At 42.7% G+C, this 17,847-nt stretch overlaps 1 protein-coding gene across 8 annotated transcripts in view; it reads right to left on the bottom strand.

The window, feature by feature from the left end:
• Cdk14 (cyclin dependent kinase 14) overlaps window positions 1–17,847 on the bottom strand; it is a 591,789-nt gene that overhangs the window by 186,534 nt on the left and 387,408 nt on the right. For all 8 annotated transcript variants that reach the window (XM_075956305.1, XM_075956306.1, XM_075956307.1 and 5 more), the window contains one exon: window positions 1,620–1,713. In XM_075956305.1, the coding sequence (XP_075812420.1) occupies window positions 1,620–1,713 (94 nt within the window). The remainder of the gene's footprint in view (window positions 1–1,619; window positions 1,714–17,847) is intronic.

Here is a 17,847-nt window from a genome sequence, read left to right as displayed (position 1 = left end):
AGAACGAGATAAAGATAACCTCCAGGAGAAAGAGAAAATTCAGCCCTTCGGCTCTTGAAGAAAGACCTCCTATTCTTCTGTTTGTCATCACAGAGCGACTAGAAGAGGGGATGCTGCGAGACGGAATCCCATGTGATACAGTCCCTTTGTTTCCAGTCCCCTTTCCCATCATTCCACAGCTGACAGTGAGGGAGACAGAGGGGTGGCAGAGTCTCAATCCATGGACAGTATCCTCCTGTCCTTCTAATACCGAGGGGAGAACTCCATCTCCACAGTGAGTGACAGTCCATCACCTGACACGGTCTACACTAAAAACCCACCTCGGCGTTGTCACAGGGAGTTTCATAAGGAAAGAGAGTTATGGGAGTGTGTGCTATAGCAATGTGTTTAGTTTAAATACTTTTAACAAAACCTTTAATTTGTCCACATAGTATTCTGGGTTTAAAATAGTATATTTATGACTACTGCCTAACATAGAAATTCCACCGAATGAAACTACTCACCATGAGAATGGTATAATTAACACAGCCCATGCTTACTATATGGCAGGACTTAAGAAGCACTTTCTATTCCTACGTCGATGATTCCTCAAAGCGACCTTTGAGAAGCATTCTGTTCACATACCTCTTTCATCTATGAGGGAACAATTCCAGAAAGTGAGGAAGGCCTTGTCCAAAGACACCAAGACAAAACAAGACAGAGCGGGATAGACACAGACAAGCTGCCTTAATATAACAGATTTGCCTTCAGTTTTACAAAAAACTCAAAATTATATAAAGATTGCAAAAATATTAGTAAGGGCTCTTGAATACGCTCACGTAGCTTCTCTTGTTCAAGTTTTACCCATACATTTGCAACAAATCAAAGCGCACATTTATGCATGGACGTTAGCTAAGCCCCCACTTCATGTACATTCCTCTGGTTTTCCCACTGTGTTCTGCTGATCCAGGGATTCATCCTTGCCACTACTTTCCTCGGGGCTGTCACGTGCTCTCAGTGTCCCCCAGATCATGACAGTTTGTCAGACGTCCCTTGTTTTTGATGACAATGACACGGTTTGAAGAGTGTGCGTAGGGAATTTTGTAGAACGTCCTGCCTTTTGGTTTCATAGTTAGAGAGGAGCTATGGTTTGAGGAAGATGACAGTGTGGTGTGCCGTTTCTCTCATCTGCCACCATGTGACTTCTCATACCTGAGAACAGTCTTAAAGACCTGGCTGTTTCTCTGCATGGTCACTGTGCCCTCCCACCTCCCATTCGCCATATTCAACATTACAAACAGTTCGCAATCGAAGCCTACTGTGCAGGCGCAGGCATGGAGGGAAGGGCCGAGATGAGCTCCATCTTTTTGGAAGTCTGTGGATCTCTACATAATTTATTTGAGACCATTATGCCTGCATATTAATTACAGCCCATCATTCTATACTCCTCTTATCTCACTCATTCTTACAGTTCTATCATTTTATTCACATATGATAATTTAAAGGCACACTTCCTTTCTTCTTAAAGGCAATAGCAAATGTGACAAGAATGTTTTAAAATATTTCCGGCAGATCATTAAGTCATCAAGTAACTAATTAGAGACACATTTTTTCCGAGAAGCACTTTGCGCAAAACTTACCAGAAATATTCGTTCAAGTTGATCCTGAATGTCTTTCATTCCCGGAAAAGCGGCGACTCCCTGGATCATCTCAACAAAGATGCAGCCGACTCCCCTGAAGAGAAAGGAATCATTACAAAAACTTCAACAATTCTGCTTACAAGTCCAGATCAGAGATTAAACCCCACCCCAGGGAAGAGGCAATGAATCAAGAACACTCTCAATGATCAACCCCAGCTGAGACCCACGTAGACCCACACTCTGCACCCCACTTTTCCTTTGGGAAAGGGCCCAAAACATACGCAGCTATCCTGGCTCTGAGTATGATGGAAACCAATCAAGAAGCAGGTTTCAGTGGTCCCTTTACACCTGTAGGTCACAGTGAGAACGTCCTTGGCTTGACACAGGGGAGCCTCAGAACACCCTTTCCAGCTCCCTTCTAGCTATATATTTCACAGCTCGTAATGGGCTGTACTTTCAGCTGCTCGGGGAACTCTGAATCAGCATCATCAGGGCAACTTTTAAAAACCACAAACGCTCTTACCACAAACCCCAAAGATTCTGCCCAGGCATGAGCTACTGAGATGGCTCAAGGCATCTACGCACAGGGCTGCTGAGTCAGGCTCGCCGCTGGCCAAACAGAAATGCTGACATGGCCTGACCCTACAGCACCATCTCTTTACCTACTTACTCAAGAGCTCCAAAAACAATTCAGCCTCTTCAATCCTGGGGCAATGTCATCTCCTCCAGGAAGCCTTCCCTGGACTTCCTAGCAGACAAGACAGTCCCCCAGCATGAGCTTACACTAGGCATACCCTTTCTCAATGCACTCATCATCCAGTGAGCTCAGCCTGGCCACCTACCTGAACTGCCTGCCATGCTCACAGCACGGTACAGGCAAACAGCCAGTCAAATGCCTGTGCTGAGATTTGGAAGAACAACTCATTTAGAATAGGACGGCGGGAAACTGGAATAAACCAGAGAAGTCATGCTAATGGCAAAGAACTAACATAGAGCTCTCATTCTTGCACATGAAGACCTCTGACCTGATCTGGTTCCTGCCTGCAGGAGACCAGAGTATATAGACAGCTCTTAATTCATAATCATTCATTATCATTTTTTTTCCTGTTTCCCTCTTGAATGCATTTAGGTTTCCTGACTAACCATACCACGTCATCTCTTCAAATGCTGTATTTACTTTGATCTAGGGAAGGAAAGCATTGGCTCTTTCACTTAGGTCAGAATCCCTCGGGGTAAAAGACAGGCGAGCGACCCACTTCTGTGCAGCTGCTCCACTTGTCACCGCAGTTGTGACCAACACCGTTCTGCATTACAATCATACACTAGTAGAAATTCCTTTCCTGCAATGCGTCCCACATCACTTCAACTTAAACACACACCAGGGTGTGTGCTGGCGAAACGTCTGCACAAAGTCCCGCGTTACATCATAAACACAATTTCACTTGGGGAATGAGAATTAGAATGAGAATTAGTTTCATATCATTCTTGACAGATGGAGCTCAGACGCCTGATTACATCTACTTAAAATGCTAGTACCGGTGGTTTTCTAGATGTTTTTTTCTGTCGAGAATTCTTTCCAAGAATACTGACCTGAGTTTCCACTGTCTACATTGTGGATTTGGAATACCCACACCTTCCTGTTTGTACGTAAGAATAAACTCTCTCTTCCCTGCCTTCTTTCACACTGCCCCCACACCCTGTAACTCTGACTCCGAGGAGCCCCAGCAGAGCTGAGCTGCCTGGTAGGCTGGGGAGGTAAGGGTAACGCTGCCCACAGAATTTCTTTTACAGCTGCATTTATTAGTTTACGTCATCTCCAAAATATGATATTTAGAAGATAAACCTACACTACAGTTCTGTTAAGTTGGAACAAAATGATAGTTACTCTGTAGGCTTTTAACTGCTTAGCTTGCTAAGGGATTTTGACTATTGTTCCTAATGGATGTTTCCTATGACATCATATTCCTCAAAGGCACTGAAAGGTACATTATGTTTCGAGTTCTATATTAAGTTTTTAAAGAAGATTTTGTTTTTAGTTAGTATATTTGTGGGTGAGGGAGTACATATACAAGTGAGCATAGTACCTGTGGGAGCCAGAGGCCTCGGGGCTCCCTAGACGCAGCTGTGAGCAAAACAGTGTGGGCACTGGTACCAAAGACACGTCCTCTGGAAGAACATATATTCTCTTAACTGCCAAGGCTAATCTCCAGCCCCCAGGGATTTTGGCTAGTGGTGATATAGAACTTATAATGCAAAAGAAAATGAAATATAGGATTACACAATAGAATTACAAAATTATACTTAGTGACCTTATAGAACACAAAAAATAGAATGATACAGTGTATCAGTATTATTAAATGCTGATTCCTTTTTACTGGAACTGCCAAACAGCAATAAAAGTCCTTTGACTTCCCATGAAGGAACCATTCTGTGTGCTCTTCTCTTTCTCTGCCCCGTCAGTTGTGTGCCCCTCCAACAGACAGAGTAAGCCGACCGCATCGAACCGTTTGCTGAGAATGAATTCATCTCCTTATGCACTACACTTAAGAAATGATATTGTGCACGGGACAATGTCTCACTGTACTTACTCTGCATGCATGAGGACCCGAGTTCAAATCCCCAGCATACACATCCAAACCTGGACATGACCATGCCTTCCTGCAATCCTAGCACTGTTGGGGCTGAGGCAGACAGGAGGACCTGGGGCTTGTTGTCACCAGCCTAGCTCGAGGTTATGTGGGAGACTCTGTTCCACCTGATGTCACCCTCCAGTCTCCACATGTGGGTGAGCCAGCCCCTGCTCCTGCACACATGGGCATAGAGCACGTGAGTACACGTAGCTATAAAGAAAGAACATGGTCTGGTGACGAAGGCCCAGTTAAAAGGTCTCATATGATTCAGTTGACTGAAAGCCGACTTTAGCCTTGCTCGGCTGGTAACGTAACTTGATACAGCCAGGCAGGCAGACATAGCTTTCAAATTTTTGAAACTCAAGCTTTACAAATTTAACTTAGGTTACCAGTACACTGATGCTTTTTTTTTTCTTTTGAGTTAACATGCACAATAGTGGATTCTAGTCAACACCACTAGCCAAAATCACTGGGGGCTGGGGCCTTGGCAGTTAAGAGAATATATGTTCTTTTAAAGGACGTGTCTTTGGTACCAGTGCCCACATTGTTGGGCTCACAGCTGTGTCTAGGGAGACCCGAGGCTCTGGCTCCCACAGGTACTATGCTCACTTGTATATGTACTCCCTCACCCACACATATACTAACTAAAAACAAAATCTTCTATAAAAATTTAATATAGGACTCAAAACATAATTGATAGTTCTTTGATATAATAAGCAATGACAAATACCCTTTCAGGCCTGGATAGCTATAATTTCGTAGTATTCATTGTGAAGAAGGAATGCAAAGTTAGGCACAAAAATAAAGTATAAAAATGAGTTCAAATAAACTTAGTCAAAAAAGCTAGATAATTTTAAATGCTAAAATGTAATCGACAGTGTGGGAATAATCAGTATTGGTCACTAATGCCACAGAAAAAGTACTCTATCTCTTTCTGCAGTTTGGCTGGGGAATCTATAGTGAATTCATATCTTAAGATGTCACTAAAAAGTCATTTCCCTTTGCTTCTCTTCTTTCATTGTTTATTGGTTTTCAGTAATGCTAGACTCAAAGTCATGCCTGGCTCCTATCAGGCAAATGGGCCTATCTCTGTGCTGTATCTGAGGCCAATACTTTTTCTTCCCTCATCCAGTTTGGTGTAGGGGATGCAAACACAGAGACCTGCACATTTTAAGTAAGTGTTTTACCCTGACCCAGTAATGTCTCTTTGAATTAAGAGAATAAAAAGATGATCTGTACTTCTCTCTAGCATGTGATATAATTTTCTACTATAGTTCAGGGAATAATATTTTTCTTCTTTACTCCTCATAGGTAAAGGTCAAATAAAATTTAAGGTTCACTGACAATTTTCATAAAATGATATCACATTTCCCTATGCATAAATACGGCGATTTCCCTCTAGCATATGTTACACAGCTCCATAGTAAGATGTAGAGCGGAATCCGAGAGCATACTCCACTCGGGGAAGAAGGCTTTGGGAGCTAGAGACCTGGAGGCTAGAAGGGCTGGAGATTTCAGCTTGTTGGATTATGGGATAAGGGAACCACATGGCTGGGCATGGGCGATTCCAGGCAGAGGAAACAGCTTCTAGCAAGCGGGGAAACTTGAGAGAGCTAAGAGTGGAAAAGAGGAAGGAGGAGTAGAAAAGGTCAGAGGTCACCTTTCTTCCTATGACAGGTTTGCTTCACTCCGCAGCTAGAAACCCTCCCCACTTCTATACTACTCTGAGAGAAAGAACCTGAACAGCTGGACAGACAGCTGGATAGAACCAAGGGCACTCAGCTGGTGCTGATGATGAAATCACAGAGGGGCTGAAGCAACTCAGCCCAGCCCTTAAGAGCACTGGCTGCTTTTCCAGGGTTCTAGGTGTTAGAGGAATCGGGGTTCTGTTCCCAGCACTCAAATGACAGAGCAAAACTGTCAACTCCAGTTCCAGAGGACCTGACGCCCTCCTCCCGTCTCCACAGGTATTGTATCACATAGGCCGCACAGACAATCACGCAGGCAAAAGCATCCCTTGAATAAAAACAAAATAAACAAGTAAATTAAAATTTAAAAAGAAAGAAATGACGTAGCTTTCATTGTAATGGTAGACCCGTTACACTCTCTAGTTGCTAAGTCACCCCGCTCTTCCCAGTTCTAGAGCGATTGCAGTGAGGATGGTGCGGATAGTGTGGCCTCCTTCCCTGGATGCCGGGTGGGGGGTGGGGGAGGAGTGGGGGTTGTGCAAAATAATGGAAAGGCCCATGGGCCGACTCCTGCCTACTGTGGATTTTCATGTGGTCTCTGAGAGAAGAACCATTTAATTTTTTCTCAGAATTATTAACTTTTATTGGCATACTAAAGTGTATATATAATTACATATATAGTTATATAAGATGTTATATAAGATATATCATGTTAAATTGTTTATACTATATATAATACACACACACACACACACACACACACACACACATATATATATATATATATATACACTATGTTACATGATGCTCTGAAATAGATGTGTGTAACAGTAAAATCTACCTAATCCACATGTGTATTATTTCACACACCTAATTCTGCGGCAAGAAAAATTGATATGCACACTGAGTGTTTTTCGGTAATCCACTATACTGTCATTAACCTGTCAACCATGTTAGCTGAGAGGTCTCTGGGACTATACCTCTCTCTGTCATTGTGCATGGGCGGTTGACTTCCCTCGGTTAAAGATCGGTAAAATACTAACACCTGAGCCACACAGAAAACATGAATGGGGGGGGTGGGTACTTCAAAACCAGTTCTCCAAAGATTTCTTCTCCAAATGGAGGGCTCGGGAGTTGGTTGGGAGTGAAAGAAAACTTCTCTCCACGAGCCCTTATCACAGAGCTTTTGTGTTCTGTTTAGAAGAGGTGGGGAGAACCTCTTTCAAGAATTTCTTGAAAGCATTACCATTTATTTTATAACATAAATGCTAAGAAATCCAGTCTACTAAATTGAATTTTATATGTAAATGCACAGATGCTGGGATCTACGGTTCCAGGAGAGTTATTTTTTCTATCTGTCTCTACTATGCCTACATCACTGTATGCTGATAAAGGGGGAATCCACTGTTTTTACATTATATCTTAAGTTTTTTTTTTCTCCTTGTACTAAATAATGGAGACTGGAGGCATATACAGCCCTTTTGCTGTTGTTACTATCATGACATACACAGAGCAGACTAGCTCTATTTAAAAAGAGATATTATTTACCTCTCAGTTAGGGAAGTTAAAAGTCCAAATAACAGGCAGACGTTCTAGAGAACCCTCCCCTTGGCTGCATCATCTCACAGAGAAGCAGGAGAGGAAGACAGGAGAGTATGGGGACACGAGAAGGGAAAGACCCTTCTGGTTAGAAGCAAGTAAGCATTCCAGCACAGTGAACAACTGCTTAGGTTTCCCAGGTAGAACCCTGCAATTCTGTAGAAATTTCACGAGCAACCCCTTGTGCAATCCCAAAAGCTCCTGGTTTTATTTTATCAGATTACAATCCAATCCAGAGTGCCCTACCCCAGTCTAATCCCATCAGAATGAGAAGGATGACGGGGGGGGGCAGGGATACAGGGGTGGGGAGCTTCTTAGCAACCTATTGAGATGTAACTGAAAGCTACCAAATGGTATCTCTAACTCTTAGACACTTGTGATTCTCCTGGAGGAGCCCACACCACACCGACCTCTGTCATATTCTTCCGTTTCTCTTAACTCCTATGTTTAAGCTTTGAGTTTAGAAAACTGTTGCTTATTAGACTGCAACTGTCACCCGAGGGGCTCACAGCCATATTGGAAATGCCGTTTTCTGTCCCTGAGCATCTTCCTCTCTCTTGACCCTTGTGGTTGAGTATATAACCAAATTCTAAAACTGGAGGGAATGGGGTGAGGTTACCGAAACCACCTACTGATATGCATCCTGAAATATCTGTTTATTAAAATCCTGATCAGACCTGATGTTAGAGTGTGGTGACATTAGCCTACACTCACAGCACTTTGAAAGGCTGATGCAGGAGGATAATGGGTTCAAGTCCAGTCTAGGCTACACAATGAGACCCTGTCGCAAAACATAGGAAAAAAAATAGGTATGAGGACCTAATATTACATCTGTCACCAAGCATATTTTATCCCAAGCATAATATAAATGGTTGTCTCTAAAAGAAAAGTAACATATAGTATTATTCATTATTATTTCTCTAGTTTACATTAATCTAATTTTGGTATTATCCCAAACAGTTAAAAAACTAAAACAGTGTTTCCCTTCACTGGATTTCAAATCGAGTATTTGGTTCAATCTCAGTGAACAATGCAGAAAAACTCTACTATTGTATAGTATGGTCTAGTTCAGAATTGAAAAAGTTAAATATTTTGTTTCTACCTTTTATTTATTTATTTATTTTTTTGGTTTTTCGAGACAGGGTTTCTCTGTGGTTTTGGAGCCTGTCCTGGAACTAGCTCTGTAGACCAGGCTGGTCTCGAATTCACATAGATCCGCCTGCCTCTGCCTCCTGAGTGCTGGGATTAAAGGTCTACTTTTATCTATTAGCAAAATCTTGGTATTTCCAATGTGGGAGCTCTGTAAAGGAGAAGTCAGAGTTTCAGTCTCACATTAGCGGACTGCTTGTCGTCCCAGCTGCCCTGCTAGCTTACACTGAAATAATCATACAGAAACTGTATTAATTAAAACACCACTTGGCCACTAGCTCTAGCCTCCTATTGGCTAACTCTCACATCTTGATTCAACCCATTTCTAATAATCTCTATGTCACCACGAGGTCATGGCTTACTGGGAAATATTCAGCATATCTGACTTGGCAGCTCCATGGCGGCTCTCTCTATGTCCTTCTTCCCAGCATTAGGTTCTGTCTACTCCACCTACCTAAGTGCTGCCCTATCAGGCCAAGGAAGTTTCTCTATTCAACCAATGAAAGCAACACATAGACAGAAGAACCTCCTACATCACACGTGGCTGTGGCACCTGTTGTGTGTGTCCAGGAGGATCCTGACCCAGTAGCCTGGGCATGCTCTGCACAGAGACCTCAGGGACCCACTGAGCTGCAGGGAGAAGCTGCACCTCTGCACGCAGGCTTCTCCAACTGCAAGCTATAGGAGGCCTCCAATGTAGTCTAAACACATAGTCACAGCTTTCTAGAATGATCTGCAGCTTCAAACCTTTCGGAAGAGTATTACAAATCAAGAAGAAATGCAAGCAGCTCAACAGAGCCCAAACTCAATGCAACTTGATTGTTTTGCCTTTCTGCCTTTCAACATTACGTCGGGACCAGAAATCCCAAAAGCGGCATGGGAGTAGCTTCTCCACCTAATGTGTATGCTGGTCCTGGGATGCAATCAGAACCTGGGTTCTAGCTTTCTGGGTGAGGGCTGAGGCTGAGAATCTGAATTTCTAACAAGTTCCTAAGTGATGCTGAGGTGGCTTGTCTCCAAGTCAGACCCTGCAGCAGGAATCTACAATGATCTTCATGATTGTTTTCAAAGCAGTTTGGGGCATGTATTAGAGCTGTGCTAAAAAAACAACAACGAAACAATGGACTAGTAAATTGAATCAGGTTAAGTGTGAAACACAGTCTAAATTCAACACTAACTCACCAAGCTTCCTCATTAACTCACCTAGCAGGTAATTTGCTTTAGCTGATAATGAAATGCACCATTATCTAATCAAAGCTGGGGCTACTTTGTGCACCAAGGTGGCCATAAATTTATCCCACTTTTCTCTGAAGAAATGTATCTACTTGCAAAACGGACCTACTTCTGCTGTCTAAAAAAATAAAAGACTAAAAAAATAAAAAAAATCAACTTACTTTTATTATACCTTCTAAGAAAATTTCTTATATATAACTGATGCAATCTTTTCATCCTGGCCTTCTCAGTCGTTGAAAAGTGGAAGATTAAAAAATTACACTTCACCATGCCCTTGGTGGGCACTGACGGGGCTGAATTGATTAAAACGTCACTCACCATTTACTGTGGTTAGCGCTTCATTAGGCACCGATAGGCACAATATATCTTTGTCAAATACTTCCATGGAAAACTTAGCTCTCGGGCCACGAAAACACAAAGCCCTAGACTGTGAGGAAAATCCCTGTGTGGAAAATATTCACGTCCGTATGACAGAGTTTTAGCAAAAAGAACAACTTGGAACTAAATTTTCAAGGATTTAACAAAATTACGTCTCCAACAAGATGTATTTACATATTGAGCAAATCAGAATAAGAATGAAGCAAAAACAAAGAATGGGTTCTGAAGAGGAGTGGAGTTCCAGGGTGGCCCACGGGGGTGGGGAGAGGTTGCGGGTATCAGACCAGAGTCCACATGTGCAGTGAAGACAACAAGAAATATCAGGAGCCTTGAGTACCCGCCTCAGTACCCCCTCAGGGCTCAGAATAGGAAGTCTATGGCAGGTGAGGATCTGAGGGTAAACAATTAACTCAAGTACATTACCTCTGCATGGTCTTTACGTTTCATGTGGGGGAAAAAGTGAAGTGAAGGGGCACAGAGAAAAAGTAGAAGAACAAGGAGGAGGAGGAGGAGGAGAAGGAGGAGGAGGAGGAAGAAGAAGAAGAAAGAAGGAGAATAAGGGGAAGAAGTAGAAGTAGCGACAAAGAGGAGAGTAAGAGTAAGGGCTGATCTCCACGAGGTTTCTAGTTTTCACAGAGATAGCTGGAAAACTCCATAGGCAAGGACAATGATAATATGCATCTCGAAACCACAAAGAGGGCAGGTAGAAGCTGACAAAGCAGTACTCTGGAACAGGTAACACCACCCAGGAAAGAGCCAGCCATTCAAGGGGAAATACCTCATGTCCCAAACCGTTATTAGACAAAGTTACTAAGCATCCCTGAATCCTAGGTACCCATTCTCCTCATCCAATCTCTTTTGTGGCAACCAGCTTTGGGGACACCCAGATTTGTTTGTTAGCAAAGGTGAGGAATGCTGCCTTCCTGCTCGGTGGCTGTTTTCTACAGAAATTTCTATGTGGTCTGTTAGCAGGTAATTTTGATGGATTAATTCTATGTAAATTTGACTGTTAGAACAAAGAATGAGTGTTATGGCGCCCAGGTCTCACAGTGTGGAGGAATGGAGCGAGGTCATTCCATTGCCCTGCAGAGGTTACACTGCTGAGGTGTTCTGGGAATGAATCCCATTTCGAAGGGAAGAATCATGGCTTTACAAGGTTTCCACGGATATGGCAGCGACTTTTCCAAATGACACGTGTTCCCGCAGCTCCACAAAATGGGTTGTCCCTTAAGTTGTACACTTGTGGCTCTGCCTTTATGAATCTGTCAGCTGTACATCTACGGCAGAGTCTTGTGCGCTTGTGACAAAGACACACGGATCCCACCACCCCACAGTGTCCTGTGCTCCGTGTGCTTCAGTGGTAACTTCTGCCATGTGCGTTCAATCACACGTGCATGTCTGTGTTTAGGAGTAGTTTGCCTCAAGTGGAAAACGAATATTGTTGATTTCTCGTTTCTTTTTAGTTTTCTGTTTAACATCTCCGAGTTCCCAGCCATCAGTGCAGGAATCATAGGAAACCTTGCCTTCCCTGGGATACAGTCAAGCTGTTGGTTGTCATAGCCTGAGAATTCTCCTTTACTCTAGGTGCTTGCTCTCTTCGCTGCCAGTCCTCCGTTTTACCCCACCTGACATCTGTATCCACAAGTGCTAACATTTTATGTCCTAGCGATACCTCCTTCTAGGCAAGCATCCAGCATTGTCTAGTAACCTTCTTCTAGGCCAGCACCCAGCACAGTCAACTCACAAGGATGATGGGCTGGATAGTTTTATATCAACTTGACACAAGCGGGAGTCAATTGAAAGGAGGGAACCTCAGCAGAGGAAATGAGATCCAGCAGTAGGGCTTTTTCCTAATTAGTGATCAATGGGGGAGGGCCCCGCCCATTGTGGGAGGTGTCATCCCCGGGCTGGTGGCCCTGGGTCCTATAAGAAAGCAGGTTGAGCAAGCCAGTAAGCAGCTCCCCCATGGCCTCTGCATCAGCTCCTGCCTCCAGTTTTCTGGCCTGTTTGAGTTCCTGTCTTTGATGTGGGATTTTCCTCTGTATGCTGTGAATATATTTTATTACTATTGGTTAATAAAGAAGCTCTTTTGGACCTATTGCAGTGCAGAATAGAGCAAGGAAGGAATTCAAAGCAGAAACAGGAGAAAAGGTGGAATCAGGAGGTGCCATATAGCTGCTGAAGGAGACAGATGCCTGGGAAACTTACCAGTAAACCACAAGCCTCATGGTAAAATACAGAAATGGAAATGGGTTAACTAATATAGTTTCTGTGTGATTATCTTGGGTCTGGGCAGCCAGGCACCTACATGTCTTGACTCTAACCCAGGCCTCCACAACTTGCTTTTCAGTTCTGTTGATTCATCACAGCAATAGTGTCCCTGCCTCAGACAAATGACTTTCTCAAGTTAAGCTGGGGACAACCACAGGGCAAAGTGCCTTTCTGCCTTCACTTCTCCTTCTCTCTCTCTCCAAGGATGCTTTTTCTACCCTTTCCCTCAGAATCACCACTGTGCCAACTATATTCTTAGTAATAACGCAGGATCTTGAATGTAAGGTTGGCATTTCTCATTCTTGTGGCCAGCACATCATCAGAAAATACTTTTAAACACAGTGGGTTGATCAGTGAGTCAACCAATGACATAAATGAGTCTGAGGAGACAAAGGAAACATCTGATTCATAATTAATATTATAGCACAAGAAAAAAAATTAATTAAAAATGTCTGACTGATAAATTAATATTATAGCATAAGATAAAAAATTATTAATACCACTACTCCAATTTTGTTTATAAGATACCCCAAAGGAACTCCAACAGTTGCCATGGAAACCTCTCATTTAGGAGTGAGAATTATTTGACTGTTAAAACCTAGAGATAGAATAACTTTATTAATGCTTGAACAATAACTGTCTTTGATTTATAAAGGAACTGCATCTTGTAAGTGCATGTCCAGTTTCAATGTGAGGCCTGGGAGCTTCACTCCTCAGCCCTGGGTGGATGACCACTTTGTTACGCTATGCTGCCACCCCAATTACAACAGTATGCCTTGGTCAGCTCACCACAGCCAGACAAAAAGATATTAAGATGAGAATTCTGTCTTCTATCCAGGAGACACAATGGTAGCTCAGAGCTAGAGTTTTAAGCAGAAAGCGGAAAAGAATTAGTCTAGAAAATACTGTCTGTCACCACTAGGGGCGCCCTCAGCATACAACAGTGAAGGGTCTTTAAAACGTCTGGATATCTGAAGATAAGTGTGGATAATGATTGATAACCTGGGACATCAGACTGCTGATAGCCAGTAATCGTTTATATTGAGTGGATTGAGAAAAATGTCCCATTGCAGCCCACTCTGGGGAAAGCAAGATAGAAAATGCAAAAAATTAGTCAAACAGCAAGAAAATATGTATTGCATTTTAGAGCAATTAATGAAGGAAGTCATTTAAAATGAAACCGATAACAGTGCTTCTCAAAGGATTAAGCATAGACCAGGCAGAACAAGAAAAACAAACCCTGAAGCTCGAATGTCTTTGACTTCTGCTTCCATTACAGGGATGCAGAATAAGGAAGCTATCTTTTAAGGTTTCTCTCAGAAATGCTTTGACTCCTCGACAATGTGTGGTAGGGGGTGGGAGGCTGATCACGAGACTCTTAAAGACACAAGCAGATGACCTGCTTAAGCCTCTTTTTAATTATTATTTCATGAAACGCTATCTGGCATATCACAAAGAAAAATTACTAAAAATTTCTTGTAAACTATTCTTCTACAAGGAAAATGCTGAAATTCAATTTAAGTTGCGAGTTACATTGATATTTAGGTCCGTTCATCAAGTGGCAAGGCTGAACTTTGCTGTACTGTGGTTATGAATATTACAATGGTACCACACTAAAGTATGTGACAGGGTAGCTGATATTTAAGAATCATACAGTAACTCAGATAATATATACAAAATAAGGAGCCAACAACCCATTTCATAGTCCACTTTTTGGAAAAAGCTGTGAACTTTTTGGAGCATTGGCCAACCCTTCTCCCGCAATGTAGTTTACAAAGAACTGAACGTGGGCAATGGACTAAGGCAGGCGGCTGTTGTTTAAAGAGAAGGTCAGTTCCCGTACACTCCTGAATATCCTGTAAAGTGTCATTCAAAACAGGTGAATGAATGAATGAATGGGTAGATTCACTGCATGTATAAGGGAGATCTTCATGGGAATGAGGCTTCCCTGGGATTCTAGAGAAGGTTTTGCCTCTTGCCTTCTGTCTCGTTTCTATTCCTCCATCAAACAGTGGGAAAAACGTAACCAAACATCTCCAGATGGGGTAGGGTCCAAAATGGTCATAAAAACAACACTAAAATTATAAATTGATTTCATGAGGTTTCAGAAGCGGCTTCTAAGTTAAACATGTTAAATTAAACATGAAAAATAAATGTAAGTTTATATAGTTGCTACAATAAAGTTTTAGTCTGTTGAATTTTCATTAGGTTATGATGTAGTCGATTTCTAAAAGCAAATACAGTAAAAGCGAGGAACAAAGGAGGAGCTGTTTGAACTATCAATCAGAAAGAATGATAAAAGCCTTGCTGGGCTCTGCAGGAAATGTAATTAGATAAGCATCTCACTCACTGAATCTCTCCTCTCACGTGGGAATACAAAGAATACCAAAATGGCGTGTCAAAGATTAACTGCCTGCAAGTGCCCCAGCAACAATACTTAGATCCCGTCTCTAGAAATCACTAAGTGCCCGACACATACACGAAGTTCTGAGCATTTTAATGGAATTTACAAGGTATTTCTTGACCACTGATAGGTTATTTTAGTTAAATTTTACTTTAGTTCTTTCTTTCTTTTTTTTTTTTTTTTTTGTCCTGGAACTCACTCTGTAGCCCAGCCTGGCCTTGAACTCACAAAGATCCACCTGCTTCTGCCTCCAAGTGCTGGGATTAAAGGCGTGTGCCACCACCGCCAGGCTTTTTTTTTTTTTAAAGAAATTATTTACTTCTGTTTTTATATGCATTGGTGTTTTGCTTGCATTTATGTCTGCGTGAGGGTGCTGGACCGTTGTGAGTCACCATGTGAGTGCTGGGAACCGAACCTGGGCGCTCTAGAAGATGAGTCAGTGCTCTTAACCACTAAGCCACCTCTGCAGCCCTACTTTAATCCTTCTAAGTCATCGCTTTGGGGTCGGAGACATGGCTCGGTGGTTAAGAACAGTTGGTATTTTTTTTGCAGAGATCCCCAGAACACACATGGCAGGTCATGATCATCTGTTAACTCCTGTTTCCGGGACTCTGATGCTCTTACCCAACCTCTGCAGGCACCAAGTACACATGTGGTGCATATACATAAATGTAGGAAACAATCGTACACATAAAAAAAAAACTTGAAGAATTATTGTATTGTTTTCCTCATTCTTCTAATGACATTGTTTAGCAGTAATAATCAAAGAAAACTACACAAAAATAAAAGAAACATAAGTAACTTTGTTTATTAATTGTATGCTATACCATCAAAATAGAAAAGAATTAATACATCTAGAATTTATAGAACAGAATATTTGTGAAGAAAATATGATTATTACTTGGCTATGTCCTAGACAAAGCAGTAGCAAGAGGAATTAATAATACAGCAGGGCAGTGGTGGTGCAAGCCTTTAATCCCAGAACTGTGCAGTGGTGGTCCCAGCACTCAGGAAGGCAGGGGAAGGTGGATCTCTGTGACTTTGAGGCCAACCTGGTCTACAGAGCAAGTTCCAGGACAGCCAGAGATACACAGAGAAACCTTGTCTCAAAAAAAACACAAATAAGTCAAATAAGAAGCAGAAGAGATAATCCACAAATGTCAGAGTGCACAGACACTGCTGAGCGGTGAAGGCAGGGCCGTCTCTTTACTGAGTACTGCCAACAGTGGCATTCACAGTAATGCCCGTTGTTCGCCAGTCGCATTTCCATTCCCACCCAATTACATCATTCTGGTGCACACAACAGCCTTCTATCGTTGCACATTGACTGACCTAGGAAGTTCCTATTGGGCGAGATAATTCTTGAAAGTCTTGCTTAATTAATTTTTCTGTTGAGAAAGTCTCACGTTATCCAGGCTGACCTTCAACTCAGTTTGTCCCAGAGGATGAACTTCAACTTCTGATTCTCCTGTTTCGACACAGCAAGCCCTGAGACAGCAGCTATGCACTTGCGTTTCAATGGCACCGGGACCAGGATTAGGACATCACACATGCTAGAAAGTTCTCTACCAACTGAGCTACATCCCTGGCAAGTTTTGCTTGTTTAAACAGCAAGTTCATACTGGATTCCTACAGGATATAGATCCAAAGGACTGCCCTCTTCAATATATTCACAGAAAATATTTATATTTTAAAATCTATGAATTCAGTTTATTTTCTTTCATGACTGGCTCATAAATCAAAATGTGGTTTTTCTTGTAAAGGCTGCTTTCCTATATAAAGTTATTTTTTATTTCACAACAATTAGGTAAAAAGGGTTATCTCTTTCCACCATCACACCCAGAGGCTGGCAGTCACAGTTTCCCCCACCGCTATGCTGTCTCGCAGGTTCCAGGGCCACCTTAGCAAGTATCCATGGGCAAGGACTCTAGCAGGCAGCTCTTCAGCGTTCAAGCCATGAGGACTGAATTATCAGCAAGAGAAGGGCAGACAGTAAAACGTACAGTTCTTTTCTCCTCCCCAAGGAGGCAACACATCTAATTAGGGAACTAAAATTAAAACACAAACACAAAAGAAGGCCCACACGGGTGAGAGATGACCTGTTTTCAGATGCGCAGGAAGCCATGGCTCTCTATGCAGATTACAGACAACAATTCCAAGTTAGGTGAGAAGCTGTGCCTTTAGCAACTTAGAAAAGGCTAAGCACATGGAGACACAGGCTTTAAACGTTGTGAAGATGAATCGAACAGCCGGAAATAGGGAGCAGGATTAGGAATTTTGTAAAGACGGAACTGCCCGGTAGGCTTCTTCCGACTACCCCCTCCTCTTCTCCACCACACGCAGCAGGATATGTTAAACCGAACCAAAATAGCTTTTAGACTAAGGGTAAAACTTGCTGCGGAGACTGGAGAGGCGCTGAGAGGAACAGAGAGGAATCTACTAAAAAGTGTGTAAATTGGTCTGCGTGACTGATCATCCGCTCCGTCTCTTCCTGCTCTGAGGATGACATCTATCAGCTGTCAGCCTCTGAGGAAGGACCAAGAACAGCCCTCTGGTGCTGATCTTAGAGGATTTCCCACCGAAGAGTCCAGGCTTTCCCCCACAGTTCCTCATTAGTACCTTTTCTCACTACTGCGACCTCTACTGGACAAGAAGCATTTCTATAAGAGAGAAAGTATTTGGCTCAGGGTTTGAGGTTGCCATCCATCACGGTGGGGAAGGCATGATGGCAGAAGCAGCTCTCAGCCTTCAGGCTTCACCTCAGACAGAGAATGCCAGCCCTAGGCTGGTTTCCTTTCTTCTTATATTCACAACTGCCTCTAGCTCCAGTTCCGGGGGATCTGACAACCTCTTCTGGCCTCTGCATAGCCACGGTA

Source organism: Microtus pennsylvanicus, chromosome 22 (assembly GCF_037038515.1).
Source record: "Microtus pennsylvanicus isolate mMicPen1 chromosome 22, mMicPen1.hap1, whole genome shotgun sequence".
Taxonomy (NCBI): Eukaryota; Metazoa; Chordata; class Mammalia; order Rodentia; family Cricetidae; genus Microtus; species Microtus pennsylvanicus.
This window is presented reverse-complemented; position numbering and strand designations above follow the sequence as displayed.